Genomic DNA, 13,951 nt, shown 5'->3' on the forward strand with positions numbered 1-13,951 from the left:
ACTGAGCCACCCAGGAATCCCTAGAACTTTTATTTTTAAATGAACAAAAAAGCATGAGGTTGATTTGTCAGATGAGAAATTGGGGAAAGCCTCCTACATGCTGGTGGTGAGGATAATGAAGAATGATGGGTAATATTTGTATTATGACCTGCCTATTTTGTGGGGCTATTCTGCCAAGGCCTTTACCTAGATTTGTTAGTTGATCTTCCCAACAAGCTTAGAGGCTTAGAGACATTAAGTACTTGACCAGGTTCATGTACAAGCAGTGGAGCCTAGACTGCATCCTGGATAAGTCTGACTCCAAAGAATTAACTGATCCACAGTGCTATTGGCCTCCTGGACAGCCCGCAATAGTACATTTCAGAGCTGGTCTAACTTGGAGTTCTAACAAACTGCAGTATCTGGAATGGACTGGGAAAGTGGAAAGGACACTCCGGGAGCTCCACAGTAGCACAGATGGCTTACCTACACTGCTGTCTCTAAGACAGAGATCTAACACATATGCATTTTTATATAAAAGAACACTAACTGGAATTTAAATAAAAACTGGAAGAAAAAGAAAAGGACACTGGCAAATACTGCTGGATCATTAGGGTTTTAAAGGCAGGGAAAGGGAAGACAAAGCCTCCCCCTGGGCAGGGCCGTGCACTGGAGTATGTAATTAGCGCATTCAATTAGCTGCTTAGGACTGAACTATGAGACTTTATGGAGAACAACATTGAAAGAAATAACAACACAAATACAGAAAATGAAAGAATCCCAGAGAAGCAAAGAATTAGATCTCAAATGAGTGAAGGAGTACAAATTAAACATCTGTACTTAGGTGTTTAAAATAGGCTTAGAAACAAAATCTTACATCTTTCAGGATTAAATTATTCAATGCAGGCAGTGGAAGGGTAAAAGATAAAGACAGCTCTGATCATTCAGAATAAAAATCAAATCATAAAATAAATACAAAAGGCAGGTGTAATTCAGAAAGCAAACAAAAAATAAAACTTTTTTTTTTCCCCTTCAGTCTAGAAGAGAGGAGATTTTGAGGAATCTGGGAAATACCCACTATCTCTGGCTTATACAGAATGAAATGACAAAGCTCAGGGTAATTTTGAGGGGTTCTGGAGAGACACAAATTTCATGAGTTGATAGAAGGGATTACATCATAGCTTTCTGCTTCTAATGGCTCTTGAATAATAGCAGGGTTTACAGAATGCCTACTGTGTGCTAGGCCTTAGTTCAAGAAATTGGGTTCATATTTCACAGATATCTCTCATGCTCAGATATACAGATCTATTTTTAAGGACTTGATTAGAAATGCCATCATTTATTTACTCATTCCCCTATTAACAGACTTGAGGTTGTTTTTCCTTGTTTTAAAACACGGTAGTAAATATCTGCATGCATTTCTATACACGGTGGCAATTCCTGAGGCTTGCATGTACCATACTAAAAGGAAAGACTGGTTTAATTTAATCTTTAACCTAATCGTACTAGCGTGCCCATTTTACAAATGAGGAAGTAACTTGCTTAGGAGCACGTAGCTTGATTAGAGGCAGAGCTAAATTCAAACTCAAGACAGCGCGTTTCCTGAGCCCAGATTCCTAAACTCTGTACTCTCCCGAAATACTCCAGCTGACTGACCAAACCAAATGAGGTTATGCGTCACCAGCTAGGGAGTGTGATTGGGATTCATGAATCATAAGCTTCCCTTGTCTTCCTTGGTAACAGATAGATGATATTTCCTTAAGACATGTGGGACATCTACTTTTAATAATTCGAGTTTGCTCGGCCTGATTTAAATTAGGAAAGATTATGAGAAGTGAGCTTAAGGCAAAACAGAAATACAAACAGCAATGGCAACAAAAACCACCTCCAAAAACAAACCCAACGAAATAGAAATTAAAACTTTGACCTTATATATAATTCTAAAGCACTTATTAAATACACTGTAGTAGTATGTTGGAGGGTAAGAGTAAAAACAATAGAACTCTCAAGTAGTTAATTAAATATGAAGAGAATTCTGTTGAGTTGAGCCACTAATTCAAAATGGCCTACACTTTTAATATAAGGCATACTATTTACCTTGATTTAGAAGGTTGGAAATTCGTTTAATCTCTTTCTCAATTTCTTTATCTATTCTGTACTGATATAATTTGGAGTTGAGGGGAAGTTAATAAGAACACACACAGAAGTCAAATAGTTATTTGAATTAATGCTGCCTGACAGGTGAGCTCTTTCCTTTTCTGCTAAATTATAGTACCGAGCTGCATTTAATAGCTTTTAATCAAACATAAGACATATTTTATAAGAAATTCTTCAAAATTAAATATTACCAGTTCTACCATCACTTTCTACTTCTTTTTTTTTTTTTAATGATTTTTTTATTATATTATGTTAGTCACCATACAGTACATCCCCGGTTTCCGATGTAAGGCTCGATGATTCATTAGTTGTGTATAACACCCAGCACTTTCTACTTCTACCCTCATTTCTCCTGGTCCTATTCAAGATCCACACTGACCTCCAGATTTCTCAATATCATTGGATATATCATAGTTATAGTTTCAGTTTTGACTAGATTCCAGTAAGTTCACAACACACACACACGAGTCCCCTATAGAAATAAAAGAAACAAAAAAAGAACATAGAGCACTATTTTTTTCATTGTCAGCTGATGAATATAGGGATTGATATAGTAAACTATGCAAAAATGGTTAATTCCTTCTTCTAAAACCAAAAGTAGAAAATTTTATTCAGAAGCCCTTTAAAAAAATGATCAATTTTCTATGTATTTTATACTCAATTGTAAATGGTTCCTTATTAAATGAGTCTGGTTATAAACTGTCATATTCCTATAAAAATAAATCTGGTATATGCTCATTTCTATTTGAAAAGGAGGAGATAATTTTTTTTTTTTAAAGATTTTATTTATTTATTTGACAGAGATAGAGACAGCCAGCGAGAGAGGGAACACAAGCAGGGGGAGTGGGAGAGGAAGAAGCAGGCTCATAGCAGAGGAGCCTGATGTGGGGCTCGATCCCATAACGCTGAGATCACGCCCTGAGCCGAAGGCAGACGCTTAACCGCTGTGCCACCCAGGCGCCCCAGGAGGAGATAATTTTTTATAAGAAAGATTCTTCACTTTAGAATATGACTCGTAGGAGTTACTGTACAGATAATTTGTTTGAGAAAGTTAAAATATGACCCAGTTTAGGTATGACTCTTTAGGGACATATGACTTCATAACATAAGGTATTTAGGTGTTTTTAGGAGCAAACTTGTGGAAAACAAAGCAAAAGCTAAAACACGAGAATTGCTTTCAAAAAAAGTACTGAAAACGTAAGTGCAAAGATTGTTCGAACAAATCTGCAGGCTTATCTAGGCGACGCAGACTGAGATTTTATGAGGAGAGAGAGCAAATTTAAGCCACAGCTGAAATTTTAAATTCTGAACATGCCCTGAGGTGACAAATGACAGAAGGGCTGGCTACTGTCTTGGCGGACAGGTTGCGGCCGTGTCGATGCCTGGCCCTCGAACCTTCCTACAGGATAGGGTTGTGAACGTAAGTTGATATGCAGTATTTGTCTAAGAAAGCAGAATAGTTTGGAATGATACCTTAAAAAAATCTAAATATGGGGAGTTTTATGACTTAATATTTTTGTGACTGGAGATATTACTGAAATTGAGACTATATTGCTAAATTCCTAGACATTTATTTGTGCTCCCTAAGGAAAAATACCCAGATTCACTCAGAGGAATGCAGTGCAATATTTTGTGAGATAGCCACGCAATGAAATAAATTTGACTAGGACAGTTCACTTAGAGCTCACTGGGAGAGAGGCAGCAAAGGCAGGAAACTTCCACTGTTTTAATTTTTGTCAAAGAGATCTATGGTCCAAGTCGTATTCTAAATACATTTTCAAAATCGGAGAGTCATGTGAACAGATTTATTTTTAAAATATCAAAATACCTGAAAATAAAAACAAACTCTGGAGAAAGATTTTTGCAAAAAAAAAAATGCTATCTTGGTAATATTCTACAGGTATAACTATTATTTCATAACGTTAACATCATGAAATAAAATGATGGCAAACTGGACAGGTTATATTATATCTGCTGTAACTTTTACTGAGATTAAAATGTATAATAAACATTCTGCTATTAAGATTATAGAAAATGTAAGCTTTAGATGTGAAATGTTATCTACTATCTTTAAAAATGAAAGCCAAACATTTTAAAGAGAAGCCCCTCTCTTGAAATAGCATGTTCATTTTAGGTTTATTGAGAGTAGACCTCTTCTAATATTCTGTTCTTATTAATTTAGAACAGAATAGGTTGTAATAGACCAGAATTTAAAGCTAATTCACTTTATTCCCTTCAACCCGTAGCTCAAGATAGCTGTTTAAAATTCAACATTTAATTAAAAAGGAAAATCAATAGTCTATATGAGTCTTTTCAAAAATAAACTTGTGCTGCCTTCTCTCAGTTGCCAATACATGAGCTCTTTCTTGGAAATAGCTTATGCACTTCGTGGTCTTCATTAACCCTTTCATTTTGGCGATGAAATTATTTCAGTGAAACAGTGAAATTATTTCACTCAATAAATTACAGCGCTGAATGACTTTGCTGAGGGATTAATTTACATAACTAGAGGGGGTGATTTTACAAGTGTAATCCACGGAACCCTGGTCACATTTTCTTTTCTTTTCTTCCTTTCTGAAGTTTCGGGCAAGAGAGATGTAACATTTAAAATTTTTTTTTTTTTTTTTTTTAAGTAGGCTCCATGCCCAGCATGGAGTCCAACGCGGGGCTGGAACTCACAACCCTGAGATCAAGACCTGAGCTGAGATCAAGAGTCAGACGCTTAACTGGCGGAGCTACCCAGGCACCCCCTTTTACATTTTTTTTTAAAAAGATTTTATTTATTTGAGAGTAAAGGGGGAGAGGGAGAGAGAGAGGGAGAGCCCACGAGCAGTGGAAAAGTGTAGAGGCGGAAGCAGACTCCCTACTGACCAGAAAGTCCGACGCGGGTCTCGATCTCAGGACCCTGGGATCATGACCTGAGCTGAAGGCAGATGCTTAACCGACTGAGCCACACAGGCACCCATAACTTTTTTTTTTTTTTAATAGAGAGATGTAACATTCTTAGGTTGCTTCCTGGGTTTAGTTTGGTCTCAGGATGGCTAATGGGCTTACAGTTTACACCTGTCACAAACATTTCTAGAAACTCCTTTAATTCTTTTCATGTACCTTCTTTATCATTTTTAAATCCTGCTCTCATATGTCTCTGTGAATTTCCAGGCAATTAATCAGAAGGGTACTATCAGTACAAATCACTCTACTGGAGAATGAGAAAAATCATTGTAGCTGCAGACTTACAGGGAGCGGTCTATCTGCTGGGGAAATATTGGCCATTGTGTATTTCTTTAGAATTTACTCTGCACGGATAATTGGAAAACAGTCAGGCTTCACATATTCGTATCATGAAGAGCAACCTTCGCTGTACTTGCACTTGACTAGCACCATTCACTCACAAGAGTTCATACCTGCTTCCACACACAGTTGCTATGGCTTTGAAGCAGCCAGACGCGAGCTGGTAGGAACCTGTGTAGCATCGGTCAATTGCCCAATTAAAAAGATTAATCTGGTCGGGATTAAGTTCCAACAGCAAGACGATGACTTCACAGCCAAGCTGGTGAACCTGAATACAAGGAGAAAGGCAATTATTCATGTTTAATGAAAGGTTATTCCAGGGAAAGACACAAAATCCTGCTCAGTCAATACAAACTGGGTAAAAGGAAAGTGGTGACAGAGTATTCATCTTATTTTTTTTTAAGATTTTATTTTTAAGTAATCTCCACACCCCACGTGGGGCTCAAACTCACAAACCCCAGGATCAAGGGTTGTGTGCTCTGCTGACTGAGTCAGTCAGGTGTCCCTTCAACTTCATTTTTATTCCACATATTCTCCTTTAAGAGGATGCAAAGTTGCAACTGAAAATTAAAATGTATGTATAAACTAAATCAGACTCTGTACATCTGTCATATAGAGGGTTCACTTATTCTGGATTTTTGATTATGAAAAGGTAATGAAGACTTTGTTGGCAATGTTTCCTTACTGCATTTAAAATATTTTTGAACAATACATGTATTTAGCTAAAAATTAAATATACAAATTTATGTATATTTGTACGTATATGCCTTTATGCATGCAAGTCTTTTGAGGAAAAAAAAATCAGAATATATTTATGGGGCTTAATTACTAAGCTTAGCTGGCAATGTTTTAAAAAGAAATATAGTGCCAGTACACTCTTCTTAATCAGAGACTCTCATATGAAATGATCATCGCACCAGATAGAATTAATAGGATCCTTTATTGACAGTTCTTGAGGCTACTGTCAATACCGGATGGTCACATTTGTCCAGGAGAAGCCTGGTGCCTGGAGGCCATCTTCCCTTCACAGAGTAACATTTTTCTGTCTCCTTCTGTTTCCATCTCTTGCCAGTTGCGACCAGGTGGAGAAGGAAAGATTCTGGCTGTTTTTTTTTTTTTTTTTTTTAACAACAGGATGTAGGCTAAGATGGGAGCAATATTCTAGTTGGATGGCCAAACATCATCAGCCTAGTTCCCCACAGGCTTACGTAATTAGCAGCAGATAAAAGCTAACGATACTATTACAAAGGACTTAAAAATAACATTTCATTAAAAAGTTAGTGCGACTCGAAAGAAAATCAGCAATTTTTTATTGAGCTGTAGAAACTTTATACTGTCGTGTAAGATACATAGTCTATAATTCACAAGTAATTGATGAGTTACTGTAACTGAACACACCATTGTGAACACCGCCTTACCAGCACCACTGAAGCCAGCCAGCCTTATGCACTGTCTAATCACTAGCCTCTCTCTTTTTCCAAAGGAACCACTAGTCTCACTTCCACCACCATTGCTTCATTTGGGCTGTTTTGACCTCTATGCAATGGAATTACATAGCATATATTTTTGTGTCTGTTCTCTTCACGCAACTCATGTCTGAGAGTCATCCACATTCACTCATTGTCACCGTTGTGTTCTGATATATGGTTATTTCACAATGTATTCATTCTATACTGATGAACGCCTGCGTTGTTTCCAGCGTTTGACTCCATAACACCGTGTCGAACAACTGTGTATGTGTCTTATGTTGTACATACTGGATATATAGTTTATGAAATACATATCTGAGTACAATTGCTGGGTCATAGGGTTACTATGTTCAACCTTAGCAGATAATGCCAATCAGTTTTCCAAGGTGGTTATTTGGATTTCTACTCTCTGTAGCCTTGTATGAGAGTTCCTGTTGCTCTATTTCCTCCTCGACATTGTCCATCTTTTCAATCTTCACCATTCTGGTGGGTTTGAAGTAGTATCTCCTGTGGTGAGTCTGCATCTCTGATTACTCACGAGCTTGAGAACCGTTTCTTATGTTTATTGGCCATTGAAATAACCTCTTTCGTAAATTGCTTAAGTCACTTGCTCATTTTGCTATGAATATCTCTATCTTATTTATCTGAAGGGATCCTTAATATACTGTTAAGATGAGAAGTGCTGGTTTTATCTTGCAAACATCTTTCACTCCGTGGCAGCCTGTTCACACTCTTAGTGGCATCTTTTGGTGAAGTTATTAATTGGTCTTTCTTTACAATTAGTAATTTTTGCATCCTGTTTAAAAAACTTTGCTTAGACCCAAGGGATTAAGATATCTTTCTGTATTCTTGTATTATTTTCTAGAAACCTCAGTTGTTGTTGTTTTAGTTTTCACATTTATATCTATAATCTAATTTCTTCTTTTTCACTCCTCTTATTTTTTCTTTCCCAATGCTTTGACTAGGATCTTCAGTATAATGTCGATAGAAGTGAAAGCAAGCATCTTTGGTCACTCTAATCTCAGGGAACACTTTCAATATTTACATTAAGTCTGACGTTTATAATAGGTTTCTTTTTTTAGACACCCTTTATCAAACTAAGAATGTTCTTTTTTATGCTTAGTTTTGTTAGGAGTTTTTCTCATAAATAAATGTAGAATTTCATTAAATGCTTTTTCTGCATCTATTGAGATGATCATATATTTTCTTCTTGAGACTCTAATATAATTAACACACTAATGAATTGATGGATATTTGAATATCAAACCAATCTTGAAGTTCTTGTATAATGCCAACTTGATCATGATGAATCATTTTTTATATATCATTAAATTCAATTTCCTTATATTTTATTTACATTTTTGTATCTATGCTCCTTAATAAAATTGCCTTTTAATTTTTTCCCCTGTAAATCCTTGGCAGGTGTTAGTAACAAGGTTATGCTGGTCTCATAGAATATGTTGGGATGTATTTCTCTAGAGCTGTTTTCTCTTTAAGGATTTTGTATAACATTGATGCAATTTGTTCCTCAAATGTTAAATTCATCAGTAAAGCCATCTGGTCCTAAAATTTTCCTTGTAGGAAGACTTTTAATTACAGATAAAAGTTCTTTATTCCTTATATCACTATTCAGATTTTCTTTTCTTCTTGGGTTGTGTTTTTCTAGGAATTTGTCCATTTTACCTAAATTTTCAGGTTTATTGGTACAAATATGTTCATATGTTTTCATTTATTTTTAATATCTACCATTTGTAGGGATGTCCCCTTTATATATCTGATGTTGGTGACATGTGTCTTCCTTCTTGATCAGACTTGCCATGAATTAATTTTATTAATCTTAACAAATTCAACTTTTGGATTAAATTATCATTTCTATTAATTTTTTCTTTTTCATTAACTTCAGATTTCATCTCTATTATTCCCTTCATTATACTTTTTTTCAGTTTGACATGCTATTCTTTTTATAACTTCTTGAGATGGATGCTTGGGTCATTGATAATGAACCTTTTTTCTTTCTAATACATATACTTAAGGCTATACATTTCATTCTAAGCAAGGCTTTATTTATAGCCCACAAGTTCAGTATGTAGTATTTTTGTTATTCTTCAGGTAAAAATAATTTTCATTTTCTGTTCTTATTTTTTCTTTGACTCACTAGTTATCTGGAGGAGCATTTCTTTTTTTAAAATTAATTAATTTTTATTATTATGTTCAAATAGCCAGCATATAGTACATCATTAGTTTTTGATGCAGTGTTCAACGGTTCATTAGTTGCGCATAACCCCCAGTGCTCATCACCACACGTGCCCTCCTTAATACCCATCACCCGGTTACCCCCTCTCCCCACCTCTCCCTTCAGTAACCCTCAGTTTGGTTCCCAGAGTCCAGAGTCTCTCTTAATTATCTTCTTCTCATTGATTACTAGCTTATTGTCACTGTGAGTAGAGAAAATAGTCTGTGTCATTTCAGTCATATCACCTTCATGGAGACTTGCTTTCCAGCCCAGCTGATGGTTGACTTTGGTAAATACATTGTGTTTTTTATCTTGATGCATCACAGTGTAAATGTGTGCAACACAAAAACCTACACTTCCGTGGCTGATGTGTGAAGACCGTGCTGTGAACAAGGCTCATGCACTTTAGTAACCCGATCGAGGCAGAATACAAAAACCATGTATTTTTGGCTAATACTTACTCGTAAATCTTGACAAGCCAGAATGTTGTCAAGCCACTTGTACAGGTAGCCATCCGGGGAAAGGCCCACGTTGTCAAACACGGGGCCACAGCACAACACTGCTGACATTGCCTGATAACAAAACACCCAACACGGGAATGAAACCTGTAATGATCTAATAACACGCAACTGACTCCCTAAAACATAACCACTAGATCTGTGAATGATGACGGTCTTCGAAAGCAGTTACTTTCACAAGATATTCAAGTATTCCTTACTAAATCCAATAAGAAGCACCAGATGCCCAATTTTGGATTTTTAAATAAGAATTAAAAGCCATAAATTTAACTTCATGGACATAAAATTATGGTAACAAATCTTTATGATGAAAGAGTAAGACACCCATAGCCAAATAACCATTTCACAGTATTTAAAACTTACCTTCAGTGATTTCAAGTGAATAAGTTCTGCTTATAAGGTAAACACAGTTTTTCAAGGTTGGTTTGATGACAAATATTTGACTAATGTACTAAGTTGGCAAACCATGGAAAACATGGAAATAAATAATTATGATTCTTAAAGAAAAAAAAATTAAGACTATACACTTTAGTGACTTGGAGGAGGGGAGGAAGCAAGGGAATGCAAGAGAAGGGGCGATCCCGATTCACTTTGTAATCGGTAGGCCGACAAGCTTACAAGGGCCATGGTTTAAATCAGCTTCATTGAGGCAAGAGTCCACTGACAAGGCAGCTACTTACAGGGTAAATAAGCAAAACCGCGTGGTTCTCATGCACTAGATAAAAGTAAGAACTGGGAAAAGTTTTGTATTTTGAAACTGAGAGCCCAACTGGAATATTTACATATTTAAGCACAGCCATCTATCCATGTTGATGGGCGTATGCCTTGGAATTTAAAAAACTCAGCTTATGTATTTACAGGTGTGTGTGTTCGCTGCATGTGCATGTATATTTCATCATACTAGTTACTTTAACCATATTGAAGGCATGGTTGTCAGTTTAAGGAAAGGTTGTTATTTAAGGAGAGGGACGTGGTTGTCAGTTTAAGGAAAGGTTGTTATTAAGGAAAGGTTGTTACTTAAGAAGAGGTAATAACAAAAGTCATTCCCTGAGACAAAGGTGCCCTACCTTTAATGCACAATACTGATATCTTGTGATCTGATGATTTCTATCACTGTAGCGATCCAGGGGGGTAAACATGATGCTGAAGGGTCCTGCCCACTGGCTAAATAAGATGAAAAGATGATGCCTCAGGCTTTGCTGGGGAAACAGAAATCTTCGGTGGTGAACTAGAGAGACAAACACAGAGTTAGAGTCTCCGAGACTGAAAAGTATAGTGAATACAGTTATGTCATTATCATACGTGATTCCTACATTTTGAGAAAAGGAGTAATTTTATTTCCTAACTCAAGTTTTCTTTAGGTAATGAAACCAGCATTTAAGAAGGCAAACCTAATTTTCTCCCTAAATGTAGAATGTTCTCCTCGAGCTGCAGTCGACGGCACCTTGTCCAGAGTGGGAAGCAGAGAGAAAAAGTGGGGTCACAGACACTGCTTTCTAATCAGTGTCTAGGAAAACGGCAACACGTCCCACTCAGCTGCTGCCCACCTTTAGAACTTCTGTGAAGTATAATGTAAACTAAGTATATTGTAAACTAACTGAAGAAGTCCACTCGAATCTTAACTTAGGGTCATCCAAGAGGAGAAGGATTGGTAAGAAGGTTTTGCAACATCAAAATAATGAAAAAGTAGAAACAGTTGAAGTGCGGCCTTTTGTAATTATGCCAACACTGTTAATTACAGCGATTAATTTTTACACCACCCTGGCCAGCTATTTTTACTCTCTGTGCTATTATGTGATGAAAAGGTTTCATACCCATTTGCTCTGTGGGGAAAAAAACCACCTCTCAATAATATAATTTACTAAGGTGAATAGAATTCTATAGAAGGTGTTGCTTGGATAGTCAAGAGGAGGAATACTGTGGGGCTGGATCACATGTTCACAGAAGAGCACAGGGAGAAGGAAGAAACGAAGCCTCTGAATTACTTCCTCCCTCTGGAAATGGCACAGATTCATTTTCAGATGGGAACCCAAACAAAGAATAGAAATAATGGGATAAGCATAAAGCCAAATTTAACGCCTTTTGCTGCCTTTCCAACTCTGTGCTGAATGACCACAATCTGTTCTCACGTGTATTCCCAAGTAATTCAAACTAAATGAACGACCCCGACCCAGACCTGCATACAGCCCAGCAGGATGAAAGAGGAAAGAAGTTCCTCACAGTGGTGAGGAACACAAAGGGATTTTCAAGCACGAAGGGACTTCCCAGTGACGCATCGCTGTACCTGGGACGCACTGAATCAAGTTGGCAACCATTGCACTAAAATGTGCCCGGATATCTTTAAGAATTTCTACTTCTTTGTCATTTTCAGCTTCTAGGAGCATGCGGGTCAGGTCCACATATTCTAAGAACAAAGCTCCAAGAGCTAAAGTATCCCGTTCTAAGGCTCCATTTGTGCTAGAATTAAAAAAAAAAAAAAAAAAAAAGATGAAGCTTTCAGATGATTAGTCTTTATGTCAGAGTGGTACATACTTCACAGAAAGTAAGATTCACTGTCAGAGCTCACACACTAAATTTGTTCTTGACCCATGGGCAGTGTAAATAAATATGAAAATACAACAACAAGCAACAAGCTTTTTTGGGCTTTTCTGAGTTAAAGTTAAAGGTAACATATTTAGGAAAGAAGGAAAGGAAAGGAAAGGAAAGGAAAGGAAAGGAAAGGAAAGGAAAGGAAAGGAAAGGAAAGGAAAGGAAAGGAAAGGAAAGGAAAGGAAGGGGAAGGGAGGGGAGGGGAAGGGAAGGGAGGGGAAGGGAGAGGAGGGGAGGGGAAGGGAAGGAAAAGAAGAAGGAAGGAAGGAAGGAAGGAAGGAAGGTAGGAAAGATAAATAGGAAGAAAGAGAGACAAAAAGGCCAGTTTGGTGAGGAGAGATGAACTCATTCGAATTTTCACCGCACCTGTCACTTATGACACCTGCATCAGCCAGAAGCTCAAAAATTCGAAGTAGTTGTAGCCTTAACAAGTCCCGCCGTTCTCGGCGTTTTTTGTTCTGTGTAGAAAGAGGTAATACCAGTTATGCACATGGGCAAAACAATATTAACTTTGCTTTGGGAAACTGTATTAAAGAAAAGCATCATCTAGCTATTTTCAATTTCCTAAACGTAAAAGACGAGGGTATTTTTCTTTCTTTCAGATCCTTAGAGAAAATGCTTGCTATTACGGGATATTAAAAAAACAGATCCTAAGTGGGTCAATAAATATTTACAAGGGAGCATGTTGAGAACTAAGCAGCCTCATTTCCTAGCTGCTCCCAGCATCTACTGGAAGACGGAGTCACTGAAACAGCTGAAAGGGACAGTGGACACGAAGAATCCCACCAGTTCTGGTCACGCAGTCACATTGCTAAAATTCTGCTACTTCTTATATCTTATCTATTACATGGGAAGCTTCTTCTTCGGTCTTACTCTTTACTGGTTTTTTTTTTTTTTTTATCCTGCTACATTATAAGTTTGTCCTTTTCAGAGTTCCCTTTAGGGAAGATAATACTGAAGAAAATGCTTCCTAGGTCAGATGAAACAAATAATGTTCTTGACCATCTAGCTCCTTATAAAAAATAAGTAAACTAGCTAAACACCAAAATTCAATCAACTCAAACCTCCTGCAAAAGAATGCAACATTTTTACATACATAGGACTATCTAGGTTGTTTTGCCTTCATGAATTTAGAGCAAATCTTTTAAAATAGGAACGGTACTATACTAAATACTCAAATACTGAGCAGTAATAAAAATAACAAAAGTTAAAATATTAAGATTCACTGTTAAAAGTATGCTGGGTGTTTGTATTTTTTTTTTTAGGGGAAACCATTAAGTATGATCTAAATTTACACCACTGTCCAAATAAACTGAGGCAGTAAGTATTTAAATTAAAAGTTGTACCTCTGGTCTTCGTTCCAGGGCTTCTTTCATTAACGGATGAAGTTCTTCTACCAGTTCTCTATGGAGGAAAAAGGTCAGCATTTGAAATTCATTATTATCCACACCAAGTTTGCCAGCAAATACATCCATTCAATTCTAAATCAAGTGCTTTTCTCACTTTGCTTCTGACCTCAAAATCGCCCCGGGCCGTTCTGTTTCTTAGCCACGTGGTGAACTAGAACGAGGTACTGGCCTATGCTTTGTATTACTGGTTTTCATCCCAGTGTTATAATTTTGGCTCAATACATATTTGTGGGCTCGATTTTGATTTCCTGTTCTGGAGATTTCTATGGCAAAATACCCTCTCTAAACAGTTAAACTATGTTTTGT

At 36.9% G+C, this 13,951-nt stretch overlaps 1 protein-coding gene across 8 annotated transcripts in view; it reads right to left on the reverse strand.

The window, feature by feature from the left end:
- The window catches only part of FRY (FRY microtubule binding protein), a 429,617-nt gene that overhangs the window by 94,100 nt on the left and 321,566 nt on the right, over nt 1-13,951 (reverse strand). For all 8 annotated transcript variants that reach the window (XM_087865212.1, XM_087865211.1, XM_087865207.1 and 5 more), the window contains 6 exons: nt 13,583-13,640; nt 12,603-12,694; nt 11,932-12,104; nt 10,715-10,875; nt 9,591-9,701; nt 5,541-5,695 (listed from right to left, as the gene is read on the reverse strand). In XM_087865212.1, coding sequence (XP_087721338.1) covers nt 5,541-5,695; nt 9,591-9,701; nt 10,715-10,875; nt 11,932-12,104; nt 12,603-12,694; nt 13,583-13,640 — 750 coding nt within the window. The remainder of the gene's footprint in view (nt 1-5,540; nt 5,696-9,590; nt 9,702-10,714; nt 10,876-11,931; nt 12,105-12,602; nt 12,695-13,582; nt 13,641-13,951) is intronic.

This window comes from Ursus americanus, chromosome 10 (assembly GCF_024610735.1).
Source record: "Ursus americanus isolate L20-20 chromosome 10, mUrsAme1.1.p, whole genome shotgun sequence".
Taxonomy (NCBI): Eukaryota; Metazoa; Chordata; class Mammalia; order Carnivora; family Ursidae; genus Ursus; species Ursus americanus.